Source organism: Chroicocephalus ridibundus, chromosome 8, assembly GCF_963924245.1.
Source record: "Chroicocephalus ridibundus chromosome 8, bChrRid1.1, whole genome shotgun sequence".
NCBI classification, from domain to species: Eukaryota; Metazoa; Chordata; class Aves; order Charadriiformes; family Laridae; genus Chroicocephalus; species Chroicocephalus ridibundus.
The window spans coordinates 24,272,201-24,297,489 of record NC_086291.1 but is presented as its reverse complement, the minus strand read 5'-3'; the positions used below and the strand labels follow the sequence as shown (position 1 = coordinate 24,297,489).

Here is a 25,289-nt window from a genome sequence, read left to right as displayed (position 1 = left end):
AGGAATAGTGTGAATAGTGTAGCGTATGGAAACAGAAGGAGTTGTGAGCAAAACTGATGTGGAGAAAATTAGGCGTGTTATCAGGTGGATGTGTAAGACAAGACTTTCTTCCAGCTCCAGGGAATAATATAGTAAGTCTGTAGAGCTAAAATTTCAAACTGGTGCCTGTTTCCTGTGTCCATACTGAAACATTGCTCACATCTGAAAACTTTGTAACTGAGACTCTTCAGAAGCTCTGAAAGTTATCATTCTTATGGCTGACACATCAGTTTTATTTTGGAACTAACCTGTGTGCTTTGTTTTAAAACCTGACAATCGAGTTCTTTTGTTGCCTTTAAATGATACAGAATAGAAAGATGCAAAGATCAAGAATGTTCATACAGAATAACTGCTGTATAAGATGCAATTTAGTATTGCCTATGGATTAGTTGTTTAGGCTACATACCTGTTTGGTAAATGATGGCTTCCAAAAGAAGTGCTTCCACCAGGGCCCACAAATAATCTTAAACCTTCTTCTAAAAAGCAAGGGAAATAACACGTTAGCTTCCTTTAATGTTGCCCTATCTAAAATGAAGACATTTTAAATCTACCAGTTTTGTAACTGATACTTTCAGATGCAAATGTTTTAAGTAATGAAGAACCAAACTTCACATGGTACAGGTTGGAAAAACTACCTTCCTCATAGACTTGCCCCTGCTCTTTTCTTTTCAGGCTTAAAGTAATTCTCTGGGAAAGTTACCAAGTCTTGCAAAGGTCTTTTCAACTTCTGGGAGACAGGATGAAGCAGAAAACATAGTGATACATATGCACAGTCCTTACAATTACAAGCAACGGGGACTGTGAAGAGAGTGGATTTTCCTAAGGCCTGTCACGTACATCAATTTTCCCTAAGCTCCCTTATTTATCTCCATACCTTCTGCACTTGAGTCTAAACTGAAGTCTTGACTCTGGAGTATTTTTTCAACTATATCATCAGCATCAACTCTGGTAGCATCAACCCTCTTCAGCTGTGACTCCACAGAGTCTTGCTTTACAGGATGTCTGCAAAAATAAGTGTATTTAGAGCTCGTAGAAGTGATGGAGTAAATTAGGTTTTACTTCTGCTAGATAAGTCTTTCAAAGTTAAGCGTACCTGCAGAGTTTTTCTGATGATGCATCTTTAAGAGATGCATCAATATTAGCTTCAGTTACTTTTGGCTCAGTCTCTTCACATGGCTCTAGAATACTTCCAATTCCTGTGGAGGTGCTACCCACTGAGGTGTTTCTCCTGTGGCAGAGTTCAGACAGACTGGATGATCTAGAGTGACATGTGCTATATCCTATTGGGAAAGTGCAGGAGAGCTAGGTTAGGTATGTTGTTGACAGCCAAGGTTACTTGTATTTTTACCATCCTGAAAGCAGAATTTGTGTTTTGTCTTCTTACAAAGAGACTTCAAAAGCCTTATGAATATATGTCCATACACCAACTAGGCAATTTATTTCGGGTTTTGTATTGTACCACATCTTTTTGTCCTAAATAACTCTTGCTTCCTAGCACATATAATGACTTGGTGTCATTACTTTTAAGCTTTTTAGAACTAAGGCTCCATCTGTAAGTTATTTGTTTTTACACATGGAAGAGGTAAAAATCTCATTCAGGTATGTTAATTGGAGGGAGCTAAGGAAAAAGCTGTCTCACATCTGAACAGATAATTCATTGTGCTTTTAAGATGGAAAAAATGTTTCCCTCCCCACACCTGAAACTCCTAGGAAAAAGCTTTCAACTTCAGACCATTGTGTTGTTTGGGGTTTTTTTAAACATATAAAATACACTTGTTCTCTATAGTCTAAAACTGTGAAAGTAAATAAACCCCAACAATTCATAACAAAATTGTTAACAGGTACCTGACAGTTTTGACTGCTGACTTGCATAGCTTGATGTTCTGGAATGTCCACATGCACCAAGTTCATCTGGGACTGAGGCACTCTTTGATGAGACATCTGCAACATGTGCAAGTCAGATACTGTTGCTAAAGCCAGCTTTGTTATTACTTTGCCTGTAATCTTGATTAGACTCAAGTGTCAGATTTCCCAGAGGGATTAGGGGCTTGACACTGGCTTTCTACAAACCTTTTGAAGATTCAAGTGCTGCAAAAATACCATGTATGTTAACAAATATGCATTCCTGACAAAAAAAAAAAAACAAAAAAACAAAAAACCCAAAACAAAACAATAAAAAAAACACCACAAAAAACCAACCCTCCCCCTCCCCAAAAAAACCCCAAAACATAATCCGTTTCTGTCTGAGTAAAACAGAAAATCAGAGAATACCACTGGGTTAGAAAGATTTGTACGAAATGTAGTTTTATATTTGTCTACAGTGTAGACATCAAAGACATCGCCATGCTTTCCAGAATACCATAGTGGAATAGTGCGCTAGATGTTTTCTGGATGAAAAAGTAAACTGTGGTTAAGACAACTTAAGCTGTGTTTAGGGTGGAAACTAATAAACTGTGTAAGAACCTGAAGCTTGTTAAAAAAACCCAAAAACCAACACACCACACACACACACACACACACACACACACAAAACCCCAAACGGCCAAATTTCATCCTGTAATAAAGTACTTTAATAGTATTTTTTTCTAATAGTCTATATTTCAGAGTAAGTATTTTAATTTTAAACAATACTTAGAACTTTTATCAGTCAAAATGTACTTAGAGTTATGCATATCCCCGTGATTCATAAGTTGAAAATCAAGGGACAAATTAAATGCTCAGTCAAAGTACAAACCAAAGTAAATCAAGAAATGTGCCACACAGAAAATAAAAGGTTTAAAATGTTAAAAAGAAAGCAGGCTATCAATCCGATTTCTGTTCTTTCTTGCAATTAAATAAACTGTTACAAAAGTAAAAAAGAGAGATCCCACTGATGCTATCTAGAAGAGTTTGTCTCAACTAATAACCAAAGAAGGCCCCTTTGTGGGCCAACTGTCAGCATCCCTTTAAGATTTGAAGTATTTCATACATCTCCTTGAAGCTATGAAGCCAGTTATAAAAGAATTGAGAAATTAAGAGCATTATTTTATACCTGCTATGCCCAGATGCACAACTTTTAAGTTTTCTCCACCTTTCCTGTCTTCATGCAAAGATTCTGATTCTCCAGCAATTGCTATAGACATCGCTGTGGAAGGAGGCCTGTAAGAAAAAGGTGGTTAAGATTTGCTGAACTTTTGCTGTAATCCCTCCAAATTGATCAGCACAGATTTTTCTTTTTAAGTAAATTGGCATAATTCATACTGTGCTTCAAGTCAATAAGCTTCTAACTTTTTTTCTGAAAACATGCCGCCTGTTAAAAGGGGGGAACCAAAATAAAACCCAAAAGCTTTTGCTATTGAATTTAAGGACATTTTACAGAATCCATCTGCTCAGCCCTTAGAGTCCTCCAGGCTTCTGGAGATCCTTGGAAAGGCTTTTCCTTTTTTAATCACTGATAGAGTGATACGTGCTTATTTTGAAGTTCTTAATTATTATTTTTTTAAGTGTATTAATCACAGGATAATTTACATGCTAAGACTCTATATAATTCTGTACTTCATGGAATACATGACAAGATGGTAAATTAAAAAAAAACAAAAAACAACCCATACAACGACAGTCGGCCAACTCAACTTGTGCACTGTGATGTGTTCCTGGCTTTGTTTCATCTCTGTTACAGTACATGAGGAGATTCTGGGCTGATAACCCTCCCACTCCTAACAAAGGGGTCTATGTTACCATCTCCATGTATTCCCCTCTAAATTCTACCTTCCGTAAGATAAAAAAAAGCATCATGTATGACATAACTTAAATTTGGTTCAAATTTAAAAAAGCTTTTAATAAAGTTTAAATGCTTATTTGAGATTATACCAAGACCCAAAGGGATATTTTATTAAAATGAATAAACCTCTAAATTTGTGTTTCGCTAGTGCAAAGGGAACTAATTAGAAAGTGACAACATGAAAGTAATCTTCTCTTGCAAGCAAATACAACTAGATATTATGTACAGGTTTTTTAATGCTTTCTAATTTTTGACTTTGGGAACAGACTGTTGGTCTGCATATGAATGGATATTTGTTGACATTTTTAGATTTGATATATTCAATAGTCACTGTCCTTATGCATACCAACATTTCCCCTCTTACATTTGAAAGTAAAGAAGGAAAGAGAAAGAGAAAAAGCACTTCTAGAAATACAATACTTGTGGGACTTAACTGCCTAACATACTTTTGAAAGCAAGAACTGAATGCTTTCAGGCATGTCACCCCAGATCAAACATCAAGCCTTCTAAGCTTCTTCATAAAATATGTAGCTGATTCCAGATTGTGAAATTGTTTTAGGGTTTATTTTTCCTTCTACCAAGGACATCTGGATTAGATAAATTTTTTGTTCTGTTTGTGTTGAAAGTTTACGTTCCAGGAAATGATTATATCATCAGTTTGGAAGAAAATGCCAAGTCTGAATAATTTCAGTTACAGATTTTTTCCGAGGGAGCCAGAAAACAATTTAGGTACTAATTTCAACTACCACCCAGCAAAGAGCAGAAACACATTGTTTTATTAGTATACAAGACTAATGATTAGTTAATTGCCTTTGAGAAATTGTTTATCAATAGCAGTGATGTATTTGCTAAGAGTTCTGACTCAAAAGTAAATCAAGAGGTGCTAAATAACTAGAGACATAGAAAAGCTTTGCCTAATCAAACTCAGACAGTACCCTCTTACTATTTGTTCAGTAAGAACACTGTAAAATCTCATCTTGTGTTGTTCTTATTGAAGGTTAGAAGAAGAGAGGAGAAAGGGCCTTTAGTGGTTTGAGGGGACACTGAAGAATGTGGTGAATCATCTGAGCTAGACTTGTGCAGGCAACATTCTTCAGAAACAACGGTAAGGATACAGCCACAACAGTAATGCACAAAGTCTCTAGCTGCTACAGAAAACAGTTCTCAATTATCCTAATTACACCAGAACCTATCTCAAAACAGCTAAAACCTCCAAATCATGGGTTACTTCATACTTGTACCTCAGACTGAGTTAGGAGATCAGTGCTGCTTTTCTTGGAGCTGCAGCCTCATTTCACTTTGAACACAATCTTTTTTACTTAAGGAAGATTCAGTATATGTTTACTGCTACAGATTAAGCCTGTACGAGATTATTATCTTTCTTCAGTGGATTATTCAGAGGTACATCGATTGCCTATGTTAATCTGATAAAAGATGAGGTTAAATTCAGTTTGTGAAATTATTTTGAATAAAAAACCTAATCCATGCTTGAAGTCAAAGTGTTTCAGTGTAGCAGTTAGTAAGCAAGCACTATGTCTTTACAATGGAAGATACCTTTGAGCCAACATAAGGTCCGAAAGTATAAAAGAAAGTCGAGAACCTACACAAAAAGTTGAGATTGACATAACAAGGGTGAAGCTAGCGATTTTTCCCAGATTGTTTTCCTTAAGATCAATTTTTGTTTTCAAGTTATATGTAATACTTGGAACTCTGCCTTAGATTGTGTTTGAAAGGGCTAACATAAGAACAAGCATGTTGTCTCAGACCAAAGGTCTGTGTAGCCTTGCATCCTGTTTCTGTCAGCAGTAAACAACAGATGCTGAGAGAACATGGCACACATCTCCTGATGTATCTCCTGAATATTCTTCCAGTACCACCTCATCTGTAAGTTCGGTTTTATACTTAATATATAGTTATTTCTATATGAAATTTTATACTTAATAGCCCTCAATAATTTTTTTATTCAGGAATTTGTCTTAATTCTTTCTTGAGCTTTTAGCATTCGCAACGTGTAGCTGTGAACAAGAATGGAACAAGGAGTTCCATAATTTAATCACATGTTGTGGGAAGAAAATACATCCTCTCATTTTGTTTCCATCTCCTACTAGTTTCAGTATAACAACGTGGTCAATAAAGTGAACTGAAGAAAAATTTGAGTTAAACTAGAATTTAAGGGATGAAATTCATTTTGAAGGAATTATTTCATTAAGCCCTCCCTCCCCCATATATCTTGTGAGAAGTAAAATACAACTAAGTTGGTTTAAACCTGATCTAGACAAAATTGCCATCTGCTGTCAGGTAGAATTAGAAAAGATTGACATTAAACTGAAAAGCATATATACTTTGACCAACCCACTCTACCAACATTCTAAATTACAGAAAAGCAGCAGCATTAAGAATCTTGGCAAGTATTGAGGAATTTTCCCCACTGCATTCATGGAAGCAGATTCTATATGTCTCTCTCAGCCTATCCTTAAAATGAATGGCTTTCAGGTTGTTGTAAAATATCTCTTATAATACAAATGACATGTGAGAGTTCTTCACTTCCCACTGATCAGGATAATTAAGTTATGGTTAGCAAGATAGTGGTGTTCTCTGGAAATAGGAAGCTTGCCAATCGCACTGTTTCACGTTAGTTATCCACTAAGCTTGGGTGCCTCATAACAAAATGGCTTATTAGTCTAGAAAGAAAGCAACAATTTCATCTTACTCGTGACTAGGTTTTTCCCTAGCATGCGTCATTTTTCTGTTCTCTGCTTAGTTATGGAGGTTAATGTGCTCTGGCAAAACATTTCCTTAACTACAGATTAAGGACAATGAGGCCAAAGGATCCTGAATATATAGCCGTGTATTTTCGTAAGCTGCTTCCCCTCTCAGATGTTACCTCTTGCATCTTTTACTAAGTTGCATAATGTCTTTGCTAACTAAATATCTGTAAGTGCTTTCTCTTGTACTAAGTCATATCACACTTCTGTTTTTTAAAAAAATAAATTTTTAAAATCATCTGAGACTTGTGAATAAAAGGTGTAGCAGTACATATTCCAAACACAAGCATTAGTCAGATCACCCCATACCAAGTATATTTATATAAACTTGCTGCAGGAACAGTTTCCCCATATGATTTTTTTTTTTTTTAATTACAGATGTGCAGGCTAGTGGCTTGAAAATATACTAAGTATTTAATAGCAAGGACAACTATGATACTTCTAATGGTATTTTTACCATGTGAGCCATTATTCAGCAACCATCCCATTTGTTTGTGCCCCCTTTTTTTTTTTAATATTGTTCCCAGATAGGAAAGATTTAGAAATGCAAATTAGAAGTGTAATTCTGAGCATGGAATGCAGAATCAAAACTGTCCCACACAGATTTTTTTATAAACTTACGTTTTAAAGCATGGGTCTCCAGACATTAGCTGCATGTTGATCAAAACCTACACATGAAGAAAACAAAACCCACTGTAAGAAAAAAAAATTGAATTGGTCTGTGATATATGGTCATGTCACTGTTGTACTTAGTAAAAATCTTACATTTAAGTAAAATAAAATGGCATCAACACATACGCAAATAAACCCACTTATGCAAAAAACTACATCTTTTTTCTTAGTACACATGCAAACAACAAAATAGCATTTCAAGTAACATAGTTGCACATACAAGATTTTGCAAAAGATACATAGATCAAGAAGAATCTTAGAATCGTTAAATAGTTAAGATGGCTTCAAGGGAAAAAATAGAGACAGGAAATCTTAATGAGCAAACAATATTGTTTAAAACAGTGAGTGCTGAAGTATGTTCTTTGCTGAGACTGTTTAGCAAAGTGCAAAGAACTGATTGTGCTAACATCAGAGATAAAGTAAAACCACAAAATGTAAATAATGCTATAGACAACAATGCATTGAGAAAGCTTGTTAGCTGGGTCAAAGCCATCAATTAAAAGTTTTCTGGACAAAGTCTATGACCATCTTAAAGAAATGAGAAAGTGCATGCTTAAACAGTATACTTAATAGCGTGAGAAATGAATCTCTGTGTCTTGGTAGGAAAAGAAATCTTAAAAAAATTTACTTGTAACATTCTGTATGTAATTATTTTCAGGTTTATGCAGCTTATTCATTTTTTTAAACTCCCTGGACTGGAGAGAATGGCAGGGTGAGTTTCTTGCAAGAGCACTCACCAATTGTTGCATCCATTGCTACCAAATAGAAGAGGGAAAGTTGCAGGAGTCATGAAGGTGTTGAAGCTGGCTTATACATACGTAAACCAATTAAGAGATTCAGTCTTAGAAAAGCTGCATGGGGAGTTGCCCATTCTTAAAGATATAATCGCTACATTTACATGAATGTATTAACTTTTTCATCATGCTTCACTATTCCATTTTTCAATTCCTATTAGAATATGAATACCTTTTGAAAGCTTTTCTTTTACAGCTATCCAGCTGCATTTCAAAGAGTAGGAGAAATATTTTTGACTGCATGGATTTTAATGATTCTCTCTAAACAATGCTGATGTTTTTACTCTTACTTCAAATAGTTTTCATTCTAGAAAGGGTTCAGCAAATATGTTTAAAATGTCATTAAGTGCTTAATAATACCCCTTGTTCTCTGCTTTATTAGTTTAAGTACGATAAAGGAAAAAAATTACTTTGAGAATGGAGTTGTCCTGTCTTGTATTTTTGGTATCATAACCTTCCAGTAAACAGCGACGAGTGGTATTTCCCGATCCAGCAAATTCTGCTAGATTTAGATCTGCAAATCCCAGCTGTTAAGAGAAAATAACAAAGTTAGTAGCCAGCATATTACTAAATGAAAGTACTTGCTACATGCACGGTATTGAGGGCCACTCAACAGCAGTTTCTCTCAAATATGAATAAGAGGATGCCCATTAAAGGGAGCAGCCCAAGGCAAAAAGCAGAAAGCAAATGTCGAGTGTCAAATTCTGCATAGTTCTATTTTCAGTTAAAAATTAAAGTCTCAGGAGAGAAAGTGAACAGGGAAAGTTTTCTTTTATTTTAAAAGTAAACACATGCAGAAGGGTTTACCTTTATCAACACTTTCAACATACTAAATGGAAAGAAAAAAAACATTCTGGTGGTATAATACTACTATATACCTAGTAAACACACTGATCGAGAGTTCCAACACCACTGTATCAACTATAAAGCACATAATGAAATCATGGGTATTAGAGTACTGTTCTGGAATTACTTTAAAACGGCATAAAAGGACAAGAAATAAAAGCTAATTCATAGGCAAAATTAGATATGTCTCAATTTACCTTTGCATATGCCTTTCCTCCTTTTAACTCCTAGAAAAAAAGAAAAGACGATGTTAAAGATACTGACTGGGTTGCTTTGTTTGTTTTGTGTTTTTAGAAAGCACATTTGCTGGGCTGTACTGTTGTCATTTAGAAATTGGTATTAATAATGTCCTCAGTGCAGGCCAGCAGGAGACTGTCATCTTGCAGAGGCGGGGAAAGGGCGAGTGCCTGATGCCAACCAGCATTTGGCTCTTGCAAAGTCTAGCCTCAACAGTAGGAAGTGCTGCATACAAAATTCTGGTACTTAGCACAGGTCAAGGCTTCTAAGTTTACTGCTGCTTGCCAGAAGTATCTATTAAGGGCTAACTTTATAAGGACTGATGAGCGATTCCTTTGCCGTCTTGCTGGAATAAGTGTTCTTTTCAATAAGAATGTAAAAAAAAAAACCCGTGTATTAGTCAAACTAAGGTGATTAATAGGATTACTACAGATTTTTGACCTGGCATGCTTTCAGCTAGAATATGCTTTATGAAGCTTATCATACATTTAAAAATTAAACCAAAACAAGTGAAGAAAGAGCAGGGAAAGAGAGGAGGGGAAAAAGAACTACTTACCTTCCGTACAGACACCCTGCAAGTGCAAGTGTCCAGAATCCCTGTTGTGGCGCTGGCACTGATTTTACACATAAATAAGAACTTTTTCTTCCAGCGGACACAGTTTGCCTGTACTACCTCCCTGCAAAGAGAGAACATAAGCTTAGTATCAGTTGCATATACGTTCAGGACCATAAAATGCAATAGGACAGCTCAAGAACAAACACTGGTTCCACTGTTTGTAGAGTGGTCACTTCATGCAAAATCTCTTCCAAGGCCTGAATAATCATCCTTCATTCTTCTCTTTGTGTAGCAAGACTAATAACTTGTTTCAAAGCTTGAACACAATATTAGATCTACAGAAAAATTCAACAGCCATGTATTTTTGCAAATGAACGAGACCCTGATTTCTCCAGTTTGCCTCAGGAGGGTGAAGTCTTCTGAAAATCAGCTCCCAGGCACTGTCTTCCAAGCTGCTGAGCTTTGGAATGTGCTCAAGATACTGTCTTTGACAAGTAGTTTTTCAATACAGAAAAAGGGAGCATCATACAAGTAGAACTAGATAAATTTGAGTCCTGAAAAAGTACAAAGGAGATGATGTACAATAACCAGATGCAAAGTAATATACTTGGGGCAAACAAGAATTTCAGCTACATACTGGGAGCTTGCCATTTGAGAGCAATGAAGTGTCCCTGCCCAGGGCAGGGGGGTTGGAACTAGATGACCTTTAAGGTCCCTTCCAACACGAACCATTCTGTGTGTGATTCTGTGACTAATATCTGAACAGATTTGTTCATATATGATGCGGCTCAAAAAAAAGGCAAAATGTGGGATGCTCTCAGCTATATTCATGTCATTATATAAGGCTCAAATGGAACACATCATTCTGTTTGGGTAAGTGGTTGAACAAGAACAGACTCCAAAATGAACAGGTACTAGAAACTCCCGTATCTTATAAGAAAAAATAACATATAATAAAAATACACTAAGTAATTCAAACACTCCAGAGACTAAATAACTAAGTCAAATGAAAAGTGGTTAGGACCAAAATAAGGCATAATCAAACACCCATTTAAAACTGAAAATTATAAGGTCTCAAACCACAGAGGAAGTTTCTAGAACGGCCTTCAAATAAGAAAAGTAGGAGCAAAAAAAATCTTTCTGTATTTAAATACAAGGTTGGCCGGTTTGTCAGTAACAGGGGACATAAGGAGTGTGATTCTGAGGGACCTGCCTCAATGATCAAAAGCTCTTTTCTAGTCCCATGTTTCTAAACTCAGAACTTGGAACTGTGGAGAAACTGTGCTAAACACTGTCCTAATCGTTCAAGTACAGTCTTCGCATATTAAAGCAGTATTTGTCCTTTTCTTTCTCTTACATTTTTCTAATACGTACATTCCTATGTTTATATATTAACTTCTTACAGCAGCTTATTATTGAAGAACCAGTCTGAATCTTTATCAGAAGTAGAATTCCACGTAAGCTGGAGTCAGAGTTTATCACCTGTGGAGAAATGATGAATTGCAAGGCTCACACAAAAGCTCCGATGTGCTGTGCTGGTGAGATTGCCAGCTACAGTGCTCACTGGCACCATGACTTCCTAAGGTAGGAATAAACTAGCCTGCCTAAAATGAGTCAGTTTAATCACCACGCAGACTAATGGATTCTGATGATACAACACTGAGTCATATTCAAGCGTGTGACCAAAAAGGAACAGGCTCTGTACACGCTGAGATACCTCTTATCCGTTATGTTTTATATTGTAAACTTTCCTGTACTTTGGAAAAAAAATAAATCCCAAACTGCTAGTATATGAGTTATTTAAATCCAAAATAGAACCCAAATTCAAAAAAGACAAATACTAATAGTTTCATCCCCTACTGCAAACAGGCTTAAGCAAGAGGTCATTAAGTAAACTACAACCTTATTTGATATTTGATAACTGCTAACATATGCTACACTTAGAAGGCCTAAGAATAACTTATAACACTTCTGTGATAGGTGCTCAAGTCTCAGGTAAAGAAAATAGTCAATTAGATGTCCTCTGTCAAGCAGAACAGAGCTACCCAGATGCATGGGTAACTGGGGTCTGCATATTTGCAGGTTTCATATACTGTGCTTAAAAATAACAACTTCTGAGAAGGCTCTTTTTCTGCAGACCACAGTGGTCCAGTAACTTAGAAATGAAATCACCGTATTCTTTTTTAAATTCTTTTTTTTCCAAGTAACTTTTTGAGATTATCCTAAAAACTAAAAAATAAAACACCCTCTCTCTCTTAAAAACACCACCACATCAAAATCAGTTTTACCTTTATCGTGAGCTGTCTAGCTACAATTTTTTGCTTCAAATAGAGAAGGGATATTTATGTCACTATCTTAAGTCATTAAATTCACTGTAGAATCATAGAATAGTTTGGGTTGGAAGGGACCTTTAAAGGTCGTCTAGTCCAATCTCCGCTGCAATAAACGGGGACATCTTTAACCAGATCAGGTTGCTCAGAGCCCCATCCAACTTGACCTTGAATGTTTCCAGGGATGGGGCATATACCAGCTCTCTGAGCAACCTGTGCCCGTGTTTCACCACCCTCATTGTAAAAAATTTCTTCCTTACATCTGATCTTAATCTACCCTCTTTTAGTTTAAAACCATTACCCCTTGTCCTGTTGTAACAGGCCCTGCTAAAATGTTTGTCCCCATCTTTCTTACAAGCCCCCTTTAAGTACTGAAAAGCTGCAATAAGGTCTCCCTGGAACCTTCTCTTCTCCAACATCCACTTTCTACAGTTGGCCTTCTGGGTTGTGAGCACACATTGCTGGCTCACGTCCAGCTTTTCATCTACCAGAACTCCCGAGTCCTTCTCGGCAGGGTTGCTCTCAATCCCTTTATCCCCCAGCCTGTATTGATAGTGGGGGTTACCCAACCCAGGTGCAGGACCCTGCACTTGGCCTTATTGAACCACATGAGGTTCACATGAGCCTACTTCTTGAGCTTGTCCAGGTCCCTCTGGACAGCATCCTGTCCCTCAGGCATGTCCACTGTGCCACTCGATGTTGTCCACAGACTTGCTGAGGTTGCACTCAATCCAACTGTCTATGTCATTGGTGAAGACATTGAGCAGTACTGGTCCCAGTACGGATCCCTGAGGGTCACCACTTGTCACCGATCTCCATCTGGACATGGAGCTGTTGGCCACTACCCTCTGGATGTGACCATCCAACCAATTCCTCATGCACTGAACAGTCCACCCATCAAATCCCTATTTCTCCAGTTTAGAGAGAAAGATGTGGAGGACCATGTCAAAGGCCTTACAGAAGTCCAGATAGATGACATCTGTAGCTCTTTCCTTGTCCACTGGCATAATTGCTCAGATACTAATGCACTACTCTTGTAAAAATAAAATCAAGTAAGACCAGGAATACCCCTTTCCTCCTCATAAGGACATCAAAAAAGTACCATTAGTTTCTTTTACTAGCACAATGTTTTTTAAAAATCCCAAGATATTTAAACATTAGTACACAATCTGAAAAAACAAACAAAAAAAACCCACAAAAAAACCCAACAAAAAAACCAAACCAACTGCCACCCCTGATGAACATTATATAAAGAAAAAATTGTCGTATTTTAATTAAGGCAATTTTTGTGCAAAGAAAAGCAAGTTATTCCCCTCAGGCTGAAAAAAACCAAGTCAAATAATCAGAACATTTAACTATAAAGAGTAATGTCTAAGTTTCTGAGATTCTTAGTTCAAGTGCAAGGCCTTTAGTAAATAAACAGTTATATTGATTGGTTACTATGGAAACGAACCCAGATAACTTCTTGGCAAGCGTGCCTATGCTACAGGCCACCCTGGAGAAAGCTTTCCGTTATGAGTCAGTTTCCTATGAGCCTCACAGTCGCTTTACCACATGCAAAGCAAAACCAGTTGTTTTATGAATCAAAATATATCTTAGTTACTAAGATGCGTTCAAATTTGTACTGGGTTCTACGGCTTCAGTGTGACTTAACAAATGCTGTCAGTAAGACCTAGCCGAGAATAAATTGAATAGACAAATATTTTAAAATACATTGATTCCAAAGTATAGTTGAAGTTACCATTAGTTTAACAAATTAAGTGTGTTTTCTTTACAGGGACAATTTCACATTGACTAAATTTCAAATGCAAGATTTCAGTTGTAGACAAGTCTTTTTCTGTATCCATTTTATGTACTGTACAAAATTGCAGTTTAGAATGGTGGATAAAAGACTTATTTTTTCTCTTCTGATCCACAAAAGAGAAAATCAACAAGAAAATCAACACTAAAGAAACAACAAATCCTACTCCAGTCAACTCTCATCCTAATTTGTTAACAAGTGATGGGCTGACCAGCAGATTGTTTGTTCATTTCCACATGGATAAAGGATATGAATAATGGCTTGTTTCAACAAATAGCTACAAATGCAAAAAATAAATCACTTTTAAGGACCTTAAGTGTCATGGGAAAAAGCCCTTCTTGCCAAATGGAAAAGCTTTAGGAGGAGAGGCTTAGAAACAAAGAAGCCAAAACTCCTTGTGGACATTTACCAAAATACTGTGTTCCACTAATTAGCAAATTGTTTATTCAAGTTTTTATCTCAATTCTAGACAGCCAATTATAACATTTATCCATATGTGGATGATTATGTTAAACAAATTGGTTTTTTAGTGATTTTAGAATCATTGGTCACCAAAGAAACAACAAAAATGGAAGCAATTTTTTTCAGTTTTAAGATGCCATTCAATCTTTATATTAGACTACTTTCATATGAAACTACTTCTAGAAATACTTTTGGAATCAATTGGGTCAGTACACTTCTTTATGTTAAGGAAAGGAGTGTTTGCTTAGACATCTTACAGCTTTTGGACAGAAGGTGAGTTACCTACTCACTATAAATACCTTGAAAAAATAGCTTTTTCGCTCCATAAGGTTAATAGGAATATTATTGTTATTTTTTAAAGCTGGTAGTTTGTTGGGAGGGTTGCTTTGGACTTCTAAGAATTGTTGAGGCTGGGTTCTTAGAGTCCGAAGTACAGTGAATAATATGTCTTTAGAGAAGTTCTCTGAGTGAGTGCAACTTCTCCAATATTGCCTAAGTTTTGCTTGCTTCTTTTAGGGGAAAATATATCATGTTGATCAGAGAGACCGAGAGAATTGAGGCTGCTGCAGCTCCACTCCCCAGATCCAACCAGTAGCAAGGCTGAAGATGTATTCCTGGTAAGCACCCACCAGCGCCACAAATACACAGAGCACGCACAGAGACAGCCAGCACCAACAGCCGCATCCCACTCCCCTCTGGATGAACAGGACAGAGGTCTGCTAGCAAGACTTATCTGTGTGCATGCATATATATATATATATGTATGTATTTATATATGTATGGCTCCCAGACTACACCACCTACTCTACACCTAGTCTGTCTTGATCCCTGATAGCATTTACACACACCTGCACACTAAGTGCTGGCACCACAGGCACACAGGTCTCTGACTCTGTTCCACCCCAGTGGCTGGCACTTGGTATCGCTCATCTGGTCTCTGCAGTTGCTGGCACCCAGGCACGCGGGTGCTCTGGCCCACAATCCCAGGCCCGTTGCTGGCACCAAGACTCTCGCTCCATTTGCTGACACAACGGACACACAAGCCCCTGTGACCTGCCATCCCACTCCCGTGTCTGGCACTTAAGTCCAGTCACTCAGGTTTCTCCTGTTGCTGACAGCGCAAACACCTGGGCTGTCTGATGCACAGTCTGGACTGCAGTTGCTGGCACTCAGACCCCGCCACCCTCCACACACACACTGAACAGAGGGCCCTTCACCCAGGAAAGAGTTAGCATGCAGTTTAATAAGAAGATATAATAGACTGCACTGATTAGAAACAGGGCATGGCCAGACAAATGTACCAACCAGCAAACTATTAATACATAACCAGCCCTTTTATCCCTTTACCTCTCTATTTTCCCCATACTTGTTCCTCCCCAAATCACCTAAATTCATCCCTTCTTTCACCTTTAGTTCCTCCCCTGAACATCCCATAAGCCTCTTCCCCTGCATCCCATAATGTGTCTCATAGCACTATGCAACAACTCCCCTCAGTCCAAAAGGTGCTTTGGTTTGAGTGTTAGCTCAACATGATGGGTTTCCTGCCTGGACAATGGGGCTGAGGCTCTCCTGGGACAGCCCTGGGAGGGGCCCGGACAGGGTGTCCCCTTGTCCAAGTCCATAATTTCAGTTCCCCACCTGCCTCTGTGTCCCTGGGCTTGTGTAGATGGACCTTTGATGGGCTGATGGCTCCTGTGACAGACCCGGGAGTAGCTGGGGCAGGGTGTTATTTTAGCTCCTTCGCCGTCCCCTGCCTTTGTTTCCTGCACTCATTTGTGGGTGTGCATATGAACTTTTACCGCCTAACGTAACATCTTCCTTTGATCAACCCTTGGCTGAATAAACTTCATACTGTTAGCTCTGTCCTTCTGACACAAATACAGTGTTTAGTAGATTGGAGTAACACAAAGTTATTTTAGTGTAGGAAATGATCTTCTTAAATGGGAACAATATCCCATTCATATATGTATTTTATATATATACATATATAAAAAAAACACATATAAATGCAAACATCTTTCTTCTGCAGAGAACCTAAGCAACCTAAGCTTTTCCAGAGCACCTAACAAAGAATGCCAATATCATGATCCCACCTTACAGAGACAGGAATTAAGGCATTAGCCTACAGTCTAACAGTTTATCAGCCACATTTGCAGTGCCCTTAGTGGTTCAGGTACTTTACAGTAAGATTTGACCTTTCCTAGGCTATCTTTAGCATTAGGAAGGCATTGTTGGGTAGAGTTCTCATTTATACTAGGAAACACATAATGGTTTGGCGTGCAAGAGAAGAATACCCTCTTGCATCCCTCTTAACCAAAATCTACTTCCTTTTAAAATTTGTGCAGTCTCACAGTTGAGGGAAAGATACAGATACCTGTGCAACAGGCTCCCAGAGCAATTGAGTTGCTCTCTTATCCATCCAGTTTCAAGCAAAACACTGAGCACTACTATTCAGTCCCCCAGGATATGCCAAGTAGCTTGGTATTTGTGAAGTGTTAAGAACCTCAGAAGAAAATCACTCTTACTACACAGAAATGTACTCTTCTTGTTTGGTTTAGAGCCGTGCAGCTGAAGCATCAAACAGTATGGTTTACTCATGTATCTTCTTTTAATATCTCTACTGTACACACAAAGCAAAATATAAACAAGATCACCCAACAAAGAGATCCTTCACTTTCAAATTAAACTAAAATCCTTACTGCTAAGTTGATAAAACATAAATATGAAATTAACACAGGTATTTTAAAGGAAATAAAAAGACGTCTAGCACCAACACCAGTACCAATTTTATTCAAATATGTTCTGTGCATCTAATGCACATAACTTAATACACGTAACATACATGCTGCCCACGCATGTACCAATTCCAACCTCATCACCTTTGAAGAACATTGAGCTACAAAGGAGCAAAAAATATTCAACATAACTTTTCAAATACCAAGCTATACTTTAAATTGTTATTGATAAACAGAATGGCTAAATTTAGTCTTCATATAGAAAGATGCATCTCTTGAAGTTAGAGTTCAGAGCATGATCTCCAAAGTAGTAATAAACTTATGCAAAGCTTCAGTTTATTTCTTGTATTCAGGAAGAAACACAGTTTACTTTTCCTTAAACATTCTGTGTTTCGTCCATGCCTAAGGCATAGAAGAAGATACATTCTCTCCAACAAAAACATTTTTTCCTAAGCATTGCAAAAAACCTGAACAAAACCAGTCATTTACAACCACAGCTTCAATGTTTCACAAATTTCAGCACTAAGCAAACAGCAAACAGCTGGCTCTGCAGGAAGAGCTCCACTTGTTTACAGTGCACAACTCCCCAGTTAATTTGCTGTTAGTACATGCAAAACTTTAACAGAGCAATCGTTTGCTATTGCACATGTTTTTACTCATAATAAACAGGTTAAAGATTTAACTAGCAACATTTCACATCAAGTATTTCTTATAAATATGTGTAAACTGATCATCACTTGGAAATAGAGCTCCTTTGGAATACTTCTACTTTTGAAAAACTGATGGTTACAGGCAAATACAGAGACCTGAAAGAGAATTAGCACTGTGAAGGGCAAGCTGCATTAGCAAGACTGTAGCCAGCAGTTCAAAGGAAGACATTGTTCCCCTCTGTTGAGCATCTGTGAGGCTGTATCTGCAGCACTGCGCCTTTTTTTGGGGCCCTCTCAGTAGAGGTAAGACACTGGTAAACTAAAGCAAGCCTAGGGGGTGTGAGATGAGGGTCTGGAGTCAGGGATGAGGGGGAGGAAGCACCTCATGCAGGAGAAGTTGGGAACATGGGATTTTTAAAATCTGAAGAAGAGGTGAAGGAAGATCTAACTACTATCTTCAGCCATCTCTACTGAGTTAGAGAGAAGATGGAGCCAGATGTTTCTTAGTGGGGAGCGGAGAAAGAAAGAGAGGCAATAACAAGATAAAATAAGGGGAAAAAATGTTCACAATAAAAGTGGTAAAGCAGAGGCGTAGGTGTCTACAAAGACTGGAAACCATTCTTTCAGATTTTCAAAGTTGATAGGAAAAGCTCTGAGCTTCCTGATCTAACTGAAGTTAGTCTTGCTTTGAGCAGGAAGTTGCACTATATGATCTGCAGCACTCCCTTCCACCCTCAACTATTCCCTGAACAGAAATAGCCCTTAAAATATGAAGGCAATCAGGTGCTATGCTGCTTGCAAATGGCAAGTTTATGACAGTAAAATACTGTGCTGGGGTCAAGGGCAGGAAAAAACCCAAACCGATAACATCAACAGCTCTTTTGAACTGAAGTGCCAGTTCTCCTGCACAAGCCAGACACATTAAGCATAAAAGCTTTTCCCCCTCACCCCTTCCTCTTTAACAGGTGCCTGTCATGCATCTTTTTTCAGGAACTTTTTCCTGAAAAGCTAGCTGCTGCTGTATCTCCTACTGGTACTTACAGTAACAAATGTCTCAAAAGAATAAGCGCTTTTCATATCTGCAATAACAAGTTACATCCCATGCAAAATGCAGTCTGTACAAACATTTTATCTCCTACTGTAGCCTAAAGATGACCCTCTTCAGATATAATTTTATTTTCCTTACTCCCTTAATTAATTCTTTGATTTTCCTCCAATCTATTTCAGATATTTGATTTCTTCATCCCTCTTATTTCCACACCATTGCTCTTCCACCTTTGTACATTAACTCTCCCATTAATATTTTAAGCTTTTTCTTACCCTTCAGCCCTGTCCAGAATATCCACACCAATCCTTGTACATTACATTACCTTCGTCAAGCATATTCTCTAAATCTGTTGACTAAACTGATTATATTGTAACTATTAATGAAAGGCTGAAGAAGTACAAAGGCACTACATTAAAAAAAAAAAGTTATAATTTGCATAGAAAACTTCCCCTTCTTACCTCTTCCACTCTACAGAGAGGGACAGGGCCTGGAAGCTGCTCAGCCAACAGTCTCACAACTGAAAAAAACACTAAGCGGACCTTAGGTAACCTGAAAAGAGCAGCTACAAAATTGCAAACCAGGTTTTTTATCCCACCAGCAATTTGCCTAACAGCGCTTGAAGATTTACTTTGTTTCAGTTTATCCAACTGCAAATCCAGTTACAGATGAAAAACTACTAGAAGTCACATTGTCCTTTACCAATTCTGAAGGCTGTCAACAGGATTCATACGTCATGCAGGAAGATGAGAGCGATAGGGACAGTAATTCCGCCTGACAGGTATGTTTCTCTAACAAGTACTTCTGCTTAAAAACAGGAAGCTGGTTAAGCTGCGTTACTATCAGGAGAAATTTTGCCTTTCAAATGCAATAGCAGCAACAGGGAAAACAATGGGTAAAAAGCAATTTGAAGAGTCCAGTGAGGCAGAAAATGTACTCGCTGGAGTCACAAAAACCAAATGTAGTTTTAGGCAGTCGAGAAGGAGGTAGCCAAGCGTCACTAGAAGTAAGTAGTACTTATTATCTGGAAGATAAGATATCAATTTCTACAGAAGACAATTACTTACTCTAGCCTGTACCTATTAGGAATGAGAATATATTTGTGCAAGTAATGCAAGATCTCTGAGATTGCCACTCAGGACTCAAGGGCATGCTGTACATTAAAAGAAAAAAAGTTTCCCTGGAATCCACTGGGGAAAAAAAAATATTTTGATGAAAAAGTTATAGTTGTCAACAGCCCCTAATCTCTATCTGTCACACAGGTACTGATCATAATCAGCTTTGTAGTTTTCAATGTTGTTTGTAAAAGAAGGGAAAGAGAAACATCAGCAACCTAAAGTGTCAGAAATCAGATCTCAAAGGCAGGGGAATATGACCAAACTGAAGGCTACAGTCATAAGAAAACCCAACCAAGAAGCTTGAGTGGGGTGCAGGTGGAAATCAAGCTAAAAATGTAACTACCAGGCTTACAGATACAGTAGCCTAAATCTATACAGTACAGTGTTGGAAGCACACCTTTACTTTCCAACACTTCTTTGATTTCCTCTTATCCCATCTGTTCTTTTGCTGCTGGTGGAGAAACAGCTCAGACTATAAGCAGTTATCTACTCTAGGGGCCCATCAATTATTTCTTCAGGCTGTTAAAATGAGGGCAGTTGCAGACAGCATATACTTTCAATATATTTATGTCTGCATTACACTAACCTTGAATAAATATGCTTACTATTTAGTCAAGTCTATACCTTAAGATAGTATTTTTCTTTTCACAATATTCATAGGTGTAATTTCTGCCCTGTAATAATCTTCTGTCCTTTCATGGTGCCATAGATATTATGTGCACAGTATGTTATGACCAAGCAGTGTACAGATACATAGTATCCTGGAGTCTGCACAAGTATCCTGTATTAACGTATCCAATTTCGGAGAGACACCTATTATCATTGGCCCAGGGAAAAAAACGGAAATGTAGAAAGACACCTTTCCACATAGGAAGCCAGGCTTAAACTAGAAAGTTTTCTAAATGAAAATGAGGTTTGTTAGCATAACTTTGCATACATCCACAGTCTGTTTGCTGAAAATCCACCCTTTGTTATAAAATCTAAAAATACTATTGTAAAGATCCAGAAATCATGTTAGAAAGCAATTTCGGGGGGGGGGGGGGGGGGGGCGCTGGAATTACAGTCTGTGGATGATTGGCAGTTTGCTGAAACAACCAAACACAACCTCCCCCTCCTGCAACTTCTTTCAAGGTTTTCCATGTTACAGAGCCAAAGCTTATTACCCCTAGAATTCTCCCTAGAATTCCAGGGTCCTGTTCTTGCACACACACTCAAACATTCCTCCCTAGGTTTAAACACTGCTACTACTTGGCTGTTCAATGTCCTTTGGTCAAAATACTATTTGACAGTACCAGATTACATTAAAAAGTTTAATATTTTGTCAGGTAATTAAGCATTTAGCATTATAATACAGAATTTTCTTTTCCTACAGTAAATATTCATAAATACGCAAATAGAAAATTCACAAATAGGAAAGTTTCAAATAGAAGTTTTCAAATTGGAGTTCTAAACAACTAGACAAAAACACAAAAAAACACAGTTATGTGTAAACAATGAATATAGCTGCCATTTATACACAAACCAGATCACTGTGTACTGCACTATACAAGCTGGTTTCATCTGGTCACAGAATTTCTATACACTTCAGGCACATATCTGTGTCAGCTGGAAAAGTGGTTGGACTCTGACAAGTCTCCAATAACATGGACCATGTCTTCATAACATATTTCTTGCGTATCTCTTTCTCAGTAAAGATCTGAGAAGCGAAAAGAATATTTTTCAGTAGCTTGAACTTTTATCTGTCTGCTTTTCATCCCACTTCAACGTTCAGAGGGATGATGTAGGTATCAATTGCTTGCACGAACAGGGCTTTAATCAGTGCTGTGTTTTTATGACATTTCTTTCTCAATGAGTAAACTTCGGAAAGAAAATGCTAATAATGTTAGGCTGTGTTTATAGCCTGTTGATACAACTGCCGTTTTTTATTTTATTTTTTAATTATTTTTTTTAAGGCAAGAGGCAGCAGTTTGTTTGTATCAGTACCAACTTGAGACCTCAATTCTCAATAACTTCTCCCCAAAAAATTATAGTTTACTAGACCTCAGTCAGTAACAGAAATAAAAGCTATTAAGAAGACATGGTCAGTTTTTCGATGTATTATGCAATATTTGAAATGAGTTTGTATATTACTTTCTGAAATACAATGGAGTTCTTCAAACTTCTTTTGTAACACTATAAAGATCGCTACTTTAAGGATACAACTGCCAGCTCACACTGAAACTCATAAATGTGTGCAACTAGAAGATGATGGCCGTTAAAAAAAAGTTCACAGCAAGTTTTGAAATACTGCCACTCTGATGTTAACTTAATTTCTTCCTTAGTTATTCAGACCTTTGCTGAATCACCACTGTGAAAATCCATCTGTTAATTCTTAAGCCAAGAGCAAAGGCACTCCCTAAATTGGCATTGAGGGATCACTGCAGAGGAATTCTTTACCTTCCTACCAGCATACCTCAACACTTCTCAGTCCAGCAGGAAGGGACCAGTTCCGCTCACAGGGACTTTGGTAGACCAGCATATATTTCACTGCTGTTCTTATTTTTAAGCCATACCCCCAGAAAAAGAAAATGGAAAAATTTCAAAGCTTCTTTGACTCCAACACAATACTTCAACAGCATTTTTTTTACATTGTCACACTTCCACTGACACTTCCTATATACACCTCCTATCACACATATTTTACTCTAATACACTGTTCACATTCATAAAGACATGCATGTTTGCTTTCAAGCTTTTAAACAGGCAAGGCAAAAAAGGCTAAGGTCACAATAATGTATCAAAAACATCAGCTCAGCTGAAATGAACTCCTTTAGAATAGAGATACTGTCCAGAAGATGTGTGTCAGCCTGTGAAAATGACTTCAAGGCAGTAAGGGCTACATTAGGACAGTAATGGCACATTACTGCCTAAAATCATGATCAGCATCATCATCTATTACTTATGAAGAAGTCGCTCACAAGCAAAACATTGAAGAAAAAGAGACATGAAATGCGAGCAGAACACTGATGAGTTGAAGACCCTCCAACCATACAGAAGAAAAATTAATCTTTAATTATACAAGCTAGTATAACGGAATGGTTAAATAAGGAGGTTTTAGGCCAAAAGTTCCATGTTTATACTTTTTATTCTCATTGATTAATTCTATTTACAGAATCAAAAGCACATGATTTAGCAGGCTCTGTAACAGCAGTGTTTTAATAAGAAAATAACTGAATATTCATAGATTTGTTACTGATTTGTCTGCTCCCAGAATTCTATGAGATATTTTTCAGTAAATCCTTTTCATAATAACATTAAAGTAATATAATAACCCATACACCATGAACCGGTGTAATGGAAGGGTAGTGTCCTCCTGCCCAGACCTGAAGCCACAGCACACCCTTCTTATTCACAAGGTTCTGTCTTTGCCTGGCACCTGCTAGAAATTGACCCACTTGCACTCTGTTTGCCCATCGCTACCAGCGGATCAAGAAGCCACCATCACTGCGGATGATAGCTCTATTGCTGAGGCACAAAAGAACAAACAAAAAAAAAAAAAAGAAGAAAGAAAAGAGACACCTGTCTACTGGTGCACTTGCACTGCAGAATTAAGCATGAATGGTCAGTAACGCGTATGACCTGAATATGTTCAGGAAATAAGAGAGCACTTTTCCACAAAACTGTTTGTTAACTCTCCATGTAAATATCCACAGAACGAAACACAGTGAGCCAGTGTCCAACAGAATAAAACGTTAAGGTCGCAACACTCACATGGGACTGCTGTGACTTCAGACTTGGTGGCAAGACGTGTCGTCCCCTCCCGTTACCCACAGAGTCATCAGGCTTTACAGCTCCAGGCGTTATGGCACAAGCGACCAGTTTCTCTAGGACAACCCTCATCCACTCAGGGATTCATTTACCCTGTTATTCGGTGTTTAAGAGCCTCAATATTTATTTCAAAGCGTTACGACTCCGAGCAGCCACGCAGACGAGGAGTCTACAAGTGCTCGCACATCTACCCTGTGGCCGCTAATGCTGGTAACGCGGGCGGGACGAGAAGACACCCAGCCCGCCCGGCGGCAAGCCGTGCCACAACAGCTTTGAACCTCCCTGCCCGCCTCCCTTCCAGAGGGGAAAGACGAGCAGCGCGCCCGCAGCCGCCGGCCCTGGCCCCGGCTGCCGACGGGAGCCGCCAGAAGCCCCGGGGCAGCCGCTCCCTCCCCCGGCCCCCGATCCCCGCACGGCGGGAGCCGGCCGAGCCTCAGCCCCCAGCCCCGGCCGCCGAGGGGAGCTGAGGAGCGGACGGAGGGGGCTGCAGAGGCGGGGGGACGCGGCTCTGCGGAGGAGCCCTTGGGAAAGGGGCGGCGGCGACAGCGCGGCCGGGGCTGCTTGCTGGGGAGCGGGATCCCCGGCAGCCGCTTGGCCGGCGAGCCCCGGAGGCACCTACCGGGAGGACTCCCCGCTGAAGCTGCCCCCGTCCAGCAGCCGCACCTTGCAGAAGAGGATGCCGTTGACGAAAGGCACGGAGGAGAGCTCGTCCAGCTCCAGCTCCACGCGGAACTTGAACTTCTTCTTCTTCATCATGATGAAGGCCATGGGCCGGGGGCTCCCCGGGGGCCGCCCCCACGCCCGCTCAGCGCCGCGCGGCAGCTCCCCTCCGCGCCCACCGCCCCGCTCCGCTCCCATGCCGGGTCGGGACGGGACGGGACGGAGCGCCGGGGCCGCTCCCAGCTCAGCCGCCGGCGGCCGCGGCGCCGCCCGGGCAGCGCTTACATGGCAGCCGGCGCCTCCCTTTCAAACCCGCCCGCCTCCGCTCCGCCCGCTGCCGGCAACGGCTGGCGGCGGGGCGCGGCCGCGGGGGGAGCCGTTCGCCGGCACCGCCGGGCCCCGGCCGCTGCCGTGGCAAAAGGCTCGAACGGCGGCGCGTCCTTTCGCGAAGGAGCGAAGAAACGGCCGGTGCAGTTTGCAAAGTGGTCTAATAACGGGACTCGACGTAGCGTCGTCCCGAGCGGCCGTGGGGGTCCGGAGCATGGAGGTGGCCGCCGCCCCGGCAGAGCGGAGCTGGTGGATCCACCCCCGGCAGCTCTCCCCCTCCCAGGGACCCTGCCGGGGCGGCGCGGGGCGCCCGGCCAGCCGAAACGTACCGTTTGGCTAACGTTACATCTGCTAAACGTTATTATTTTAAAGAGCATTAACAAAACCAAACATTGTTTAGACGTCGTAATTTCAACCGAGTTTAGCTTCCTTCTACTGTAACTCGACCCTTATCAGGGTCTTTTGCAGCAGTGCAGCCTGTAATTTACAACTAGCACCACTTCTGATAGGAGCAACAGATGTTCACAATCGTGCAGGGAAGGAGGAATGTACACATCTGTATTTACATTAAAAAAAACCCAGTCCTGTAGCACAGATGATCACAGCAGCACACATCCAACACCGTTTGGTATAACGTACAGTTGAACACCAGCACGTGCTCTGCAGGGAACAGCTTTCTCTCAAA

General features: G+C 39.5%; 1 protein-coding gene across 1 annotated transcript in view; it reads right to left on the bottom strand.

The window, feature by feature from the left end:
* Positions 1-24,843, bottom strand: part of EEIG2 (EEIG family member 2) — a 28,766-nt gene extending 3,923 nt beyond the window's left edge. Inside the window, exons 1-10 of the mRNA XM_063344714.1 lie at positions 24,237-24,843; positions 9,670-9,790; positions 9,074-9,103; positions 8,441-8,557; positions 7,186-7,232; positions 3,071-3,177; positions 1,885-1,980; positions 1,133-1,319; positions 914-1,041; positions 446-515 (exon numbers count right to left, since the gene is read on the bottom strand). Of these exons, the coding sequence (XP_063200784.1) occupies positions 446-515; positions 914-1,041; positions 1,133-1,319; positions 1,885-1,980; positions 3,071-3,177; positions 7,186-7,232; positions 8,441-8,557; positions 9,074-9,103; positions 9,670-9,790; positions 24,237-24,475 (1,142 nt within the window). The 5' untranslated portion in view covers positions 24,476-24,843. The remainder of the gene's footprint in view (positions 1-445; positions 516-913; positions 1,042-1,132; positions 1,320-1,884; positions 1,981-3,070; positions 3,178-7,185; positions 7,233-8,440; positions 8,558-9,073; positions 9,104-9,669; positions 9,791-24,236) is intronic.
* Between the last annotated feature and the right edge of the window lie 446 nt (positions 24,844-25,289).